The sequence below is a fragment of the Aureobasidium subglaciale genome, assembly GCF_000721755.1.
Source record: "Aureobasidium subglaciale EXF-2481 unplaced genomic scaffold scaffold_18, whole genome shotgun sequence".
NCBI lineage: Eukaryota > Fungi > Ascomycota > Dothideomycetes > Dothideales > Saccotheciaceae > Aureobasidium > Aureobasidium subglaciale.
In genome coordinates this window covers 522,612-535,186 of record NW_013566977.1, presented here as the reverse complement: position 1 = coordinate 535,186, position 12,575 = coordinate 522,612, and the positions used below count along the sequence as shown (strand labels likewise).

Genomic DNA, 12,575 nt, shown 5'->3' with positions numbered 1-12,575 from the left:
TATCTTGAACCTTGGAATCACGTCTGCTGTTTTCAAAGAAAACATTTCTTGACATCTACAGAAGACTCGCATAGCATGACATACGATCGAGTCACCATTAGCAGGATCAGAAACTCCTGACTTTGGGGGTTTTCGTGATGACCTGGTCACCGGTACGGAAAGACTGAGTTATATTGTGGCTTGGTGCCAACCGACGCCGACATCATCCTTCGATTGTGTGTACGAATGCAAGGTGATATTCACTGTGCAAGCAGTCCAAAGTGGAGGACGGAGTACCTGAGTCTACACTTCTGCATCTTTTGAATTGGCAACAACCTCGATCGTCGCTCTTTCCACCAAGGACTGTCGCAAGATTTTCCCGCTGGAGTTTCTTGGAATCCTTTCCACAAACACCACGCCACCACGCAAAGTTTTGAAGCTGGCCAGCTTGTTTGCGACAAATTTAATCAACTTCCGCTCGTCGGTCCCAGAAGGATTATTGTCGATGGATACGACGTATGCTCTAGGATATTCATCTTCAGACTGCCTTCCACCAATGTGAACACCAACCACGGCCGCATCGGCAATCATCGGGTGCGTGAGCAGTACATCCTCAATTTCATCTGGTGAGACTTGCCATCCACGCACTTTGATCAGCTCCTGAAAACGGTTAGCCACCATCTGTGTCTTATCGAAGAAGGACTAGATCAAGCAACACCTTCAGACGCCCACTGATGTAGACGTTCCCTTGCTTTATATAACCTAGGTCTCCTGTCCTCAGCCAATCCCCATCAAACGCCTTGGCAGTATCGGCAGCGCGATTGAAGTAACCATTCATCAATGAAGGTCCTCGGACCTGTAACTCGCCATGGACGCCTTGGTCACTAATCTCGGAGCCTTGTTCGTCCACGACTCTGCCGAGATGTCAGTATAGGTATGCCAGGCCTTCAGAACACGATAATCACCTCGCTTCAACGTTTGACAATAATGAGCCTACGCTTCCACTGCGATCTTTTGTATCCCACCCGGACGAAGTGATGCGACCAAACTCTGTCAATCCCCAGACTTGAGATATGATGGCTTCCTCATGCAGCAGACCATACATGGCATCCCTCAGAGCCGATGATAAGGGTGCTCCGGCACACCAAACTCGGCGTAGACTCCCAATCACAAGTGGTGAAATCTTCTGTTTAACAATATTTGCTAGGAGAGCAGGCACGGCGGCAATATCAGTAATGTTGTAACGATCGACCATACTTGTGAAAACTTCGCTATCGAACCTTCGCATGATGTACGTACGTGTGCCATGACGAAAGGCAGAAATCTGGACGAACGAAGCTCCAAAAGCATGAAACAGTGGGAGACAGATAAGCTGTGATACCTGGAAATATTCACTGTTCGAATGTTGCATGGAGACACCTGCTGCGACGAGAGCATAATGGGAGGTCGCTGCTACTTTTGGCAGTCCGGTGGTGCCGCTCGTCGACAGATACGTGGCGATGGTCGACTTCGCCCTCCTTGCATCCTCGAATCTGATCCAGTCTTGTTCTCCATGACAAAGCAGGCTACTCCACCATCTGTAGCCTTCAACGACAATGGGCTCAGCATCGACACTGAAAATGAACGTGCAGCTTGGAGATATTACTCCCTGCAGACTAGGTAGGATGTCCGCTAGAAGATTGTCCTCAACGACAATGAATGTAGGCCTCGTGATCGTTAACAAATGACTCATTTCTGAGGCTTTGTAGGCAGGATTCGATCCGACAAAGATGCCACCAGCACCGATTATGGCAAAGTAGATGATCGGATAGAGGACCTGACAATAGTTCAGCCACATTTGCAAATAGTTCTCTCTTACACTGACATGATTGAAGACATGTACGCATACAGCATCTCCTGGTCTCAGTCCAGCCGCTCTCAAGCCAGCAATAATTCTGCGTACCAAAGAGACAGCTTGTCGAGTATTCAGCCGATTTTGATCGTCAACGGCATCAATCAGAATCTACTAAAAGGATTAGTCGCTTGCCATCTCTTGTGAGTAGCTGCATACATCTTTCTCCAGATCTACAACACCGTCAAACAACCAGGAAAGAAAGTCTGTGGGTGGTATCGCACGATATTCGCTCGGTTCAAACACCATTGCTTGTTAACGGTGAAGTGTTTTCAGATGTCAGAAAGGGACCACCTTGAGATTGATGCATGTAATATAGCCAGTAGCAATGCTGACTGCCAAGTACGCTACAAGCGCCACCCTATAAAGATTCATCCAATAAGCGCTCCGCGTTCTAATCTTGCGCAGTGGTCATATAGATTCTCGTTAGAGTGTGCGTCTCGTAGGGGGCCTGAAGACGATGGGTCCTTGAGGAATAGTATGTTGTATTGTTGTGCCTCTTTCTCCCCGCCATACTCCCACTTCGAGTTCAAGTTGTGTGCGAAGCAAAACCTGTCACGCTCATCAACATGAGCTGGGGTAAGCACCACGACCAAGATAAGCAGAATCATAACATGCATGCGCCTGATGCTGAACGTCTTATCGATCATTCGCATAGAAGTCACTCGAGGAGCATAATTTCCAGTATACGAAACACGCTTTCTAAGCTGCAGCTTTCGAACTTACATATATCCAGACTGTTCGATTAGGAGGCTAGACCGGAAAACCTGCGTAACAGGAAAACACAGTTCGCAGATAGATAACACTCGATTTATCTTCGCAGCTCTGAGTATAATACTGCTGCTCGCTTGTCATGCGGACCAAACCGACATTTGCACAACAAAACTACTATAGTAAAGTCACAGCCAAAACATGGGCACCACAAAGCTCTGCCGAAGCTTTTTTACAAGACAAGTGGAGGATGCCATTGCGAGGACACCGCATCGGTAAAAATGTCAGACTGCTGTAAAAGCGTTACGATGGTGTTGACAAAGCTCCTCGTGTAGAGTAAATCTTTTGCACAAGTTCGCGGTGCTTATCAAGAAACCTCCTTGCGAGAACTTAGCCAGGAAGTGGCTGTCAGGAGGCATAGTGCCTTCAAGACAGACAGGAATGTTCTCTGGAAGCGATTGGCTCCGCATTCTTTGTTCGCCTATGGCCCTGCCTGTGGGCAGTATGCTCGTTTTGATGGCCACTGAATAGCTGAGACTTATGTGAGACCAGAGCTCATCATAGCTCTATAGCGAGTCGTCGTAAGCACATCAGCTTGAGGGCGGGAGATACGAGTCTGCGCATTGCAAGGCGATCCAGGAAGGCATCAAGGTGGAAGCTTAGAAAGCTTCACGTTATAAGGAGCTGCTTGAAGACCATCCTTTGCGAGTAGGCGGCAGGTTGGCGGCTTGGATGGGAAGTTCAGCATAACGTCCTCTCCTGCGTTCAGGTCTTGCTTCTGACATCGCGACCGGCGCTGCCGGAACTGCTTGCTAGTCACACGAGATTCTTTTCCCTTCTGTGGCGATTATGCTGAAGCCGGGCTGTGCAGAGACTTTTGACGAGGAGGTGTGGCCAGAAGCAGTTCGTTGGTTGTGGGTGACTGAGTTATGACCGACAACAAGGTCGCGAACGACTGGATTATCCAAGTTGCAATTGCCGGCGGTGCGTCACCTCAAGGCGGTGAGTGACTAAATTGTGTCGTCGGTGCTACCGGATTCTGTTGGGGACCTCGTATTAGTGATAGATTGCTGCTGCTGCGGTCCAGAGACCCGCCAGTCTTGTGTGTGGTCGATGGTGATCGCGTGCCCGCGGTGAACCTTTTCGAAGGATGCGATGGAGGGGAAAGTTCAAGCTGCAAGCTGTTCCGTGCATCTCTTTCACGTGGCTGCGTAGTCGTCATGGATGACGAATGCGTGGGTAAAGCGCAAGCGAGGCCGAGAGACCTTCGCACACTGCCAACTTGAACATGGAATGGTTCCTGCTGATCATGTTGTAGATCACAGTTGTTTGTTTACGTCTTGGAATTATTGAGCGACAAACGCAAAGACGACAAGTAATTATTGCTAAGATGCTGTGCGTGAGAAAAACTGCACAATCGATGGTCCATACATAATAGATGCAGCATCACAGAGGTAAGCAAGGCAAAGGTCAATGAATGGATGAGATCGATTGTCTCTATCTTGATGTTGTATGTAAAGAAATGTCGTGAATCCTAAAAGATCCCAAGTGGCATCTTTTGGTCGTCGAAGAAGTTACGTGAGAAGGAAATTCGTTCTTGCCGAGGCTGGCAGCTTGTCTCTGCTGAACATCACTCATACAGTGTACCGTGTTGTCCATGCAAAGGTCCCAACCTTTTTTATCCCAACGACCATCAGCGCCATGAACAACTTGATGCCCTCTTGAAGAGAAGCACAGAAAAGAAAAAAAACCCGACCAGCCGATGATTCTCGAAAGAACCCAGCGCGTAAAAAGAAGAAAGATCGCCAAGCCGTGAGAGCATCGCGATGCAACTCACACCACCAAGAATGTTCATTCAGAAGATGAAAGAAAGAGGGCGGAGGCCATGATCGGATGAGGCAAGCTCAAACAGCTCACGGGGCCGAAAGAAGAAGATTGTCATAAATCAGATCCGAGTCAAACATCGTGGCATTCAAACACCCGAATGTCAACATCCAGGGTGCTCGTCTAGAGAAATATTGCTCTAGTTGCCGTGGGGGTGACGGCGGTGTTGATGCTCGCGCTTGCCCCATGAGTGGGTCCACTGAGTGGTGGTGACCACGTAAGTGGCAGTCACGATAACATCAGCACTGTCGGCGCTAGGGGCCTGGGTGATGACAGAGGTCTGGAGAGTGGTGGCAGGAGCCTGGACGGAAGCGGTGACCCAGAAGATCTGGTGGGTGCTGGTAGGAGCCTGGCTGGTAGCGGGAGCGGAAGCGGTAGCCGAGTAGACAGAGTGAGACTCAGTGGACTCTGCGGCAACCGAGGTGGAAGCGGAAGAAGCGGCGCTGTCGTTCTGGTCCTCGCCGGAGCAAAGAGTGACGGTGATGATGGCATCGGCAGCGCAGGACTGCATGCCATAGGCATCATCGGTAGCGTAGCGGTAAGCCTGCTGCTTGGGAGTGCAGGCGCCAGAGTTGGCGGTAATCTCCCAGTTACCGTTCCATGGGTTGCCATTGATCTCGCTCAAGTCATACCAAATGGTTCCGTCGTTCTGGTAAGTGTACTCGTACTGCAGGATGTTGTCGAGCGAAGTGCTGTTGGAGAGCTTGATAGACCAGCCGTTTCCGTTGCTAAGCGAGGTCCACTTCTGGGTGTAGGTGTCGGAAGGAGACAGAGTCTTGTCGACCTCAGAGTAACCACCGTTGGCGGAAGGAACGTTGACGAGGGTCACGTCGTAGTTGCACTTGTTGACGACGATGGCGCTTCCGACAGAGTCGGCAGCGGCAGCGGCCACCAGGGCGGCAGTAGCGTACACAGAGTTCTTCATTTTGATGACTGGGGTGTTCAAGGACTGTCGTGAGATCGAGGTAAAGTGAAGACTTTAGTGGTAGAGACTGATGTGGCGAGCAGTGAAAGAGTGAACTGCACAGCAGCGTTGCTAACCAGAGCAATTTAGAGAGAGATAGACGGTGGTGATCCAGAGAGAAGCGAAAATACGAGCAGGAATCTGCTGTTCTTATGCGTGCTTTCGGTCCAGCCAGAAGCTCCCCACCAGACAGAGAATTGAAAAATATTGAGCCGCCCTAGGTGGAGCTTGGAGGTTGGACTTACCATGTGCTTTTTCACACGCGAAACCCTATCGAGGGATAGTGGCCGATGGATTGATCAATCACAGCAGGCAGCGAGTTGACAAAGACGGACATTGTTCTTTTGGGGGGTGTGGTAAGTTGATGCTACGGCCCACTCGGTCCAGGTACCCGGTCTTCCTGGCGCTGTCATTCGTGCGCCGTTTCAGGTACTCCCGGGACTTGTTCCTCCACCATTCGCTGGTACAGCGGCTGGTGAACGGTGCCATGCTGCAAGGTCTCGATCGAAGCCCAAGTCTGACTTAGTCGTCAGTTCCAGGTTACGTGCGGCATTCCCTGCGTGCATGGTTGGATTGGTCGGCTTGACATGGCTCCAGACATGCACGAAGTTATGCGCCGGGTGATACTGTTGACCATAGGAGCATTGGTTGTTGATGTATGAAGCACTCGCACATTCGCGTCCCAAGGGACGGCACACGAACATCAAGCATCTGCAAGACATGTACCGTAGGGCTCGAGGAAGGTTGTAGAAAACCCAATGTTCGCGCGCTAACGCCAAATCGAAAATCTGACGAAAACTCTTTATTGCCAGCATGCTGATTGGCTCGGAACTCTCGAAGAAATTTTCTTACCACTTTGAAATTTGCTCAGCGAACTTGCCGTCAATCTCCCGGCGCAATGGGTGTGGCCCGTTGGCGATTAATAGTGCTTGCGTCTTCGTGGGTGAAACCGTGAAGGCACTGACGGGTTTGCACCGTGGAGAGTCACTCGCCGAAAACTCCGAAGTCTCTTTGTGGGCCGTGGCTCATGGGTCCACTCACATCCACTTTGTCTCTTGGCGCTTGTGATCGAGGTGTGGTTCCACATCATCCGCGGGCTGTCTGCAGGTGCGGCAGAAGCGAGGAAGGAATTCCGTCCACAAAGCAGCGCGAGAGTTGTGAGTTTACCGTACTGCTCTCTACTCATCCGCGCTTCAGCACCACAAATTCGTCAAACCAGCATGCCCAGCCTCGTTCATCGGTTCGCTTGTCGTCCGCTCTGCGCCTCTGTGACTCGTGGCATTGCAGCCTTGTCGAGTTGTCATCGCGGAAATATGCAGAACGACATCTGCCGTGAGAAGATGACTGCCATCGTGGAGCGAGGCGCAGTTTACCGGACGAGTGCGGTTCACTGCAAGTGCGGATGAAGGCTGATGAAGTTGAGAGGTTGTTACAAATTCCAATTGGCTTCATGCCTCAACCATCGAAAGGTCTAGAGACTGGCAGTGCATTGAACCGAAATTCTGTACAGGCAATAGAGACGATAGACCAGTCTTGTGCGGTGTCTCAGGTACCATGGACCAGAGCGTTCATGTACAACGAGTCCATCAGTCCTTGCCTTACCCGGTCAACGCCTGCGAGAAAGTCGGGAAAGCGCATCTGTCGCTGCACACAACCGAATCTGACAGACTCAAGGCGGGGCTCCCAACCTCTTCACAGAATGTTAATCGACAGCCACCTGACAAGCATTCTACTATTCGTCCAAACGTTGCTTTCCTGGCGTCGCTGCATCGAATGCTTTAGCCTCGGGTGAGCGAATACCCCCCCACCACACCTTCTAACCTCTCTGCGCAGATTCGTGATTAAAAATTCCTTGACGCGCGAGTGGAAGCAGAGTGTGACACGTCAACGAATTCAACTCGCAAGTACAATCGACTTTGTACCTTTGTAGGGACTTTATCCACCCAACGTAACGTGCTGTCAAACTGGGTCCTGTCGAAAAACCTGCATCCTCCTGCAGCAACGTCCGCCGCAGGTCCGAGGGTGACTCGGTACGTCGCTGCAGTCTTTGTCTAACATCGCCAACGGACGAGTCATTCGAGTCAGCATAACTCAACAGTGTCTTTGTTCGAGAAACCAGCCATCCTTCGGGCAGATCAATCCCGCACAGCGTAGGACGGGATCTTATCGACCACCATCGTGCCCAAATCTTGGCTGATCCCGACAGCCGTCACAAATGTTGGGTCACCCTGCCACGCCAAAAGCAACCTCCAGCCTTCCCATTGACATGCGTGTTTGTACCTCGCGAGACGCATCAATACCGATGCTGATGACGACGGCCCCTTTCTGTTGCAGCTTTTTTTGTCAGACGTCATCAAGTAATGGTGCTGAAGCTTTCCATATTAGTGAGCTATTGCTCAAGTATCAAACCTGGGTATGAACATGCATCGTGTAGACTGACCGGGCAATTGTTGAAACACATCCGGAAGCTTGGCGTGCTTCAGAAACACCAAGACGTTGTCATACATATGAAAATTGGAGGCAGTTAGCAGCTACACTTCCTCATCGCGACCCTGCACACATGGGCGAAGAAAGAAGGGATCGACACACGAAAACCTCGCAACCGCCAGTACAAAGTATATACATGAGTGTACCACACTCTTGTCTTGCCCTCCCGAGCACAAACCGAACCAGGGTCTACCACGCCATTTTTGCAAGGATTGTCCTGGGAAACCTTCTGACAAGGAATTTCCTTGTCTCATCAAGTAGCAACAAGCCCATTCCGAAGGCGAAAGGCAAGAACCAATATTCGACTGGCACGATTGCAGTGCCAAGGACGCTGTGGAACTTGGGCACATACAAGAAGAAGATTGCGATAAGCATGGAGAAGATAATGGCCGGTAGCAGGTAGGGGTTTTTCCAGGGCGCGTGATTGAGGAGCGAGAGTCGACGGGTGCGGACACTCAAGAGGTTGAACCATTGCCTTGAACGACTGTTAGCTTGCTGTTCTGTTCCAGGCACAAACGCTGACTTACATTACGACCAAGTTGACAAAATAGATTGACGACGCGATGTTGAGAATGAGGTTCTTGGTGTCGTCTGACATTCCCGCAGGAGTTGCACCAAATCCGAACCACAGCTCTCCAAAAGACAGGCCACGACGTTGTGCGAACCAGTAACTGACTGTGAAAGAGAGCGCTGTTTCGAACAGACCAACGAAGCCGTACGCATGTAAGATCAGCTTCCAGTCAACAAGTCTGTCTTTCTTCGAGCGAGGCGGGCGGTTTAACACGTCCGCTTCAGGAGCCTCATACGCAAGAGCTACTCCGGCAGCGCAATCTGTGAAGCAGCAGATGATGATCATGAGGAAGGACGAAAGAATTTGTGGTAAACCAAAGACCACATTCGTCAGCACTGGCCAGAATTCGGAGAAACTACCGGCTGGCAACAAGTAGCAGATAGTCTTGCGAAGGTTGTCGTAAGCCACACGGCCGTATTTGACAGCCTCGACGATTGCCGCGAAGGAGTCTAGCAGTACCAAGTCAGCTGCTTCGATGGCAATGGTCGAGCCTGAGCCCATGGCAATGCCAACGTCTGCCGCTTTTAGGGATGGTGCGTCGTTGACACCATCACCTGTCATGGCGGTGACAAGCCCTCTTTGTTGCAAGTTCTTGACAATAACCAACTTGTCCTCGGGAATACAGCGAGCAAAGACAGCTTCTTGGTACTGACACAGTCTGTCCCATTGATCCTCTTCTAGATTTCTGATCTCCGATCCGCTGAGCACGATTGACCTTGCAGGTTCACTAAAATTGGCGTGTCCTTCTTTCGAGCCATGTGAATCATGAATACTATGATCATAATCAAGTGCATGAACGTCGTCGGTCTCTTGACTGATGATGCCGCACTCGGATGCGATAGCTTTAGCGGTGAGCTTGAAGTCACCAGTAACCATAAAGATGCGGATACCAGCGCCTTTCAGAGTCCTGACCACCTCTGGCATCTCTGGTCTCGGAGGGTCAACGATAGCAACTAAGCCCACAAGCGTCATACCAGAAGCGGCATGGGCCATCACGTATTCTTCGTAGACTTGTGGTTGCTCTTGCGGATTGAGCTTGACTTGGGTCAATGGCTTCTGGGCAAGCAGGAGAACACGTTTGCCTTGAGACGACCACTTGTTCTTGATGGCCTCGATTACCGAGCGACCTTCATTTCCGAGCTCTTGGAGTTTGCCATTCTGGTCCATGTATGTCGAACATTTGCCAATAAGAACGTCCGGAGCACCTTTGGTGGTCAAGAGGATGCCTTGTTGAGGGTCGTTGTCGTTCTGACAGACGCTGATCATGAACTTGTTCTTCGAGTTGAAGTCAATGCGGTATACCGTACGCCACAAACTGCGAAGTCGTGCCGTAGGCATAATGCTCTCGGCAAACATCAACACTGCTCTGTCCGTGGCATCACCATGAACTTTGCGCTCGGCGATTGGCTTGTCTCTGGTACTAGCATCGAATTCGCCAGCATTGCAGACACCACTCACCATTGCCAAGCGAGCCACGGTCGGCGTCTGATCGGCCATCTCGACTGCCTTGGATGCTGGGTGAGGATGATAACCGATACAGAAATCTGAGACAGACATCAAATTCTTAGTTATCGTGCCCGTCTTGTCTGAGCAGATGACGTTAACAGCACCAAGCGTCTCAACTGTCTTCAACGATTTTGCCAGGATCTTGTTCTTCTTCATGATACCAGCTGTGATCGTGAGACTGGCTGTAACAGCGATAGGTAGACCTTCAGGGATGAAAGCAACCGCAATCGAGACGCAATCGACGATCAGGGTGGGAACATTTATCCAATCTGGATAGTCTTTGCGCAGCCAGGCGGCCCAGACGATGATAACAAGAAGGATCATCGAAACCATCAAAGCGGTGATGATGCCGACAAAGATGAAAATCTCTCTTTGCAAAGGGGACATCTTCTCCTTGGAGTGACTAGTGAGCCTTGCAGTCTACGACGAGTTAGTGTCAGTGTTCGACCCCGGAACTTGAAGCAAACAATACCTTTCCGAAGACAGTGTGATCACCTGTGCTGATGACAACTCCGTGCAAGGTGCCCGTGGTGCAGTTGGTTCCAGCAAGACCGATGTTGGCAGTCTCGAGGAAGTTTGTGTCAGTAGACTTGATAGTCGCAACTAGAGGTTTAACCTCGCCAGTCAAGATGGATCGGTCAAGACGAGCGTCTGAAGAAACATCGAAGAATCTGACATCTGCAGGTACCTTGTTGCCCATGGCGATCTTTATGACATCGCCGGGCACGAGCTTAGTACCCTCGACACTTGACCAGTTTCCTTCTCTTAGTACCATTGCTTGATCGGGGAGCATGGTATTTATCGAAGCCATGACACGACCACTCGAGAAGTCTTGCCAAAAGCTAAACGCTGCTTGGATGAGCCAAACGAGGACCAGGACGATAGCAAGCGCTAAGTTTGCAAGTGCTGGTGGATCACCGAGAGGCTTCCATGCAACAAACACCATTATAGCTGCAACGAATAAGATAGAGCCGAAGCCTCCGAAGAGGTAGGCGATGGTCTTCTTCAGCCAGTTGGATGGTGGTGCAGTGAGCTTGTTGAGGCCGATATTCCTTAGCAGGACCATGGCCTGATCCACGCCTAGGCCAGTGGTCGGCGAGGACGAGAAACGTTCGAAGACTTCTTCAATGGGGATCGTGTGCAAGTCGTAGCTACTGAAGTCTGTTTCGATGTATCAGCCATCTGGAACGTGACACTAGATCGTCTCGCTTGTTCGTACCGCTCGAGCTCTTTGCTGTTCCATCTAGCGCACCCTTCGCCGGCGCATCATTTCTTGCTTTACTCTGCTCGACATCGAAGGACCTTTGGGTTCTGTGTTAGCATATCGCACTGCATTGGGTTTGATTCAGGGTGCTCACAAAGTCCTGAACTGTGGCGGTAAGACCAAGGAAGGGTCAACAGATCGCTGACGCGACAGCGAATGTATCGACATCGAGTCCGTCGACATACGACTAGACACTCTCATAGTACGAGGGCGATTCTCGACATCATTGGCGTACGTGATGCGAGGAACCTTCTGCTCAGATACTTCCTCCTGAACTTGGGAAGACATGACTACGACCTCGATCTTGAGACGTGTATTGACAGGAGAAGCAGCAGTACGGTCGAGGGACTTGTAGATTGAAGAGTAAAGGATACAAGAGAGGACTGCATGAACAATGAGGTGATGGTAGATATACAATGCAGCAGAGCCTCGATAGTAGCTCTGCCCACCCTAGAGAACCAAATGATAAATCCTTCTGCATCCTTTGACCAAAATCATATGGTTGACAATATTCTTCACACCTACCAAATCTGTGACAAACTAGGCCTCGAAAGGATTGTTGCCCGACGGGTTGGTCATAAGAGGTATGCGCGATTATTTTACTCGCTGCAAGAACGGTGGAGGGGAACAAAATTCGCGCACCACAACAAAGGAGCTGTCAAAGTCGCAGCTTCCTTCTTTGTCCTGCCCCGTGGTGACTATGCAAGGAGGAGGCCAAAAATCTCGCAGCGCATCATCTCGTTTTCTGCGAACCACTGTTTGCGATGTGGGAGCTCTGTGGTTAGATGAGTGTAGGACCGCGTTGGGCAACTGACGCTCTTATGCCAGCATACCCTGTACGTCTTGCCATGTATCTCAGCAACCTCATGAACAAATATCCCGCGGATTTGCTTTGCCAGGATCAGAGTATCTCTTGACGATATTGATGTCTCCAAACTCCAGAAGGCGAACATTCGTGGCAGTTCTCCATCGGATAAAAAGTCTCCAGGCCAACTCTCCAGTTTATCCAGCTCCCCCAAACCGCTGATCACTGACCGCTTGGAGAAACCGTACGCGCGCGATATATTTTCTCTTCGCGAGAGAACCACCGAACGATTACATGATGCATGTGGCCGAGGAGCTGCGCGACATAATCACATGCTGCGCATGACGGGTTCAATTGTTGATCGATTGTGCATGCTTAACCGTTGAACGAGCGTGTCCTGCGTCTCCCCGTCTCCTCGTCCATTTTCCGAATACACACGCGTGACGAGCCTCACCATCGCCAGAGTCGAGTTTTCTTAACTTCCTTGAAGAGTGCGAACGGCCTGTCGTAGAT

General features: G+C 50.6%; 5 protein-coding genes across 5 annotated transcripts; all 5 read right to left on the bottom strand.

Moving 5' to 3' along the window:
• Positions 1-59: 59 nt before the first annotated feature.
• On the bottom strand, positions 60-708 carry AUEXF2481DRAFT_42455 (uncharacterized protein). Its single transcript, XM_013486153.1, has 2 exons — positions 654-708; positions 60-605 (listed from the first exon to the last, which is right to left on the bottom strand). Exons 1-2 carry the CDS (start codon positions 658-660, stop codon positions 283-285), a joined length of 330 nt encoding a protein of 109 aa, XP_013341607.1. The 5' UTR covers positions 661-708; the 3' UTR covers positions 60-282.
• Positions 196-2,131, bottom strand: AUEXF2481DRAFT_42453 (uncharacterized protein). The gene is made up of 4 exons (XM_013486152.1): positions 2,030-2,131; positions 1,844-1,981; positions 945-1,795; positions 196-893 (listed from the first exon to the last, which is right to left on the bottom strand). Exons 1-4 carry the CDS (start codon positions 2,117-2,119, stop codon positions 668-670), a joined length of 1,305 nt encoding a protein of 434 aa, XP_013341606.1. The 5' UTR covers positions 2,120-2,131; the 3' UTR covers positions 196-667.
• Positions 2,132-4,604: 2,473 nt separating this feature from the next.
• AUEXF2481DRAFT_31652 (uncharacterized protein) lies at positions 4,605-5,390 on the bottom strand (the record flags this gene model as incomplete). Its single annotated transcript, XM_013486107.1, has 1 exon — positions 4,605-5,390. One exon carries the CDS (start codon positions 5,388-5,390, stop codon positions 4,605-4,607), a length of 786 nt encoding a protein of 261 aa, XP_013341561.1.
• Positions 5,391-5,622: 232 nt separating this feature from the next.
• AUEXF2481DRAFT_358299 (uncharacterized protein) lies at positions 5,623-6,350 on the bottom strand. The gene has a single exon (XM_013486244.1). It carries the CDS (start codon positions 6,242-6,244, stop codon positions 5,855-5,857), a length of 390 nt encoding a protein of 129 aa, XP_013341698.1. The 5' UTR covers positions 6,245-6,350; the 3' UTR covers positions 5,623-5,854.
• Positions 6,351-8,105: 1,755 nt separating this feature from the next.
• AUEXF2481DRAFT_7149 (uncharacterized protein) lies at positions 8,106-11,545 on the bottom strand (the record flags this gene model as incomplete). The annotated part of the gene is made up of 5 exons (XM_013486067.1): positions 8,106-8,391; positions 8,444-10,413; positions 10,466-11,154; positions 11,213-11,295; positions 11,352-11,545. 5 exons carry the CDS (start codon positions 11,543-11,545, stop codon positions 8,106-8,108), a joined length of 3,222 nt encoding a protein of 1,073 aa, XP_013341521.1.
• Between the last annotated feature and the right edge of the window lie 1,030 nt (positions 11,546-12,575).

What these genes read in the sequence shown, in the direction of transcription:
- AUEXF2481DRAFT_358299 (XM_013486244.1), bottom strand. Translation starts at nt 6,244, where the DNA reads ATGCTGGCAATAAAGAGTTTTCGTCAGATTTTCGATTTGGCGTTAGCG.
- AUEXF2481DRAFT_42453 (XM_013486152.1), bottom strand. Translation starts at nt 2,119, where the DNA reads ATGGTGTTTGAACCGAGCGAATATCGTGCGATACCACCCACAGACTTT. An exon ending in GCGTACATGTCTTCAATCAT is followed by an intron (nt 1,796 to 1,843) that starts GTCAGTGTAAGA and finishes AACTATTGTCAG; the next exon opens with GTCCTCTATCCGATCATCTA. An exon ending in TTGTCAAACGTTGAAGCGAG is followed by an intron (nt 894 to 944) that starts GTGATTATCGTG and finishes ACATCTCGGCAG; the next exon opens with AGTCGTGGACGAACAAGGCT.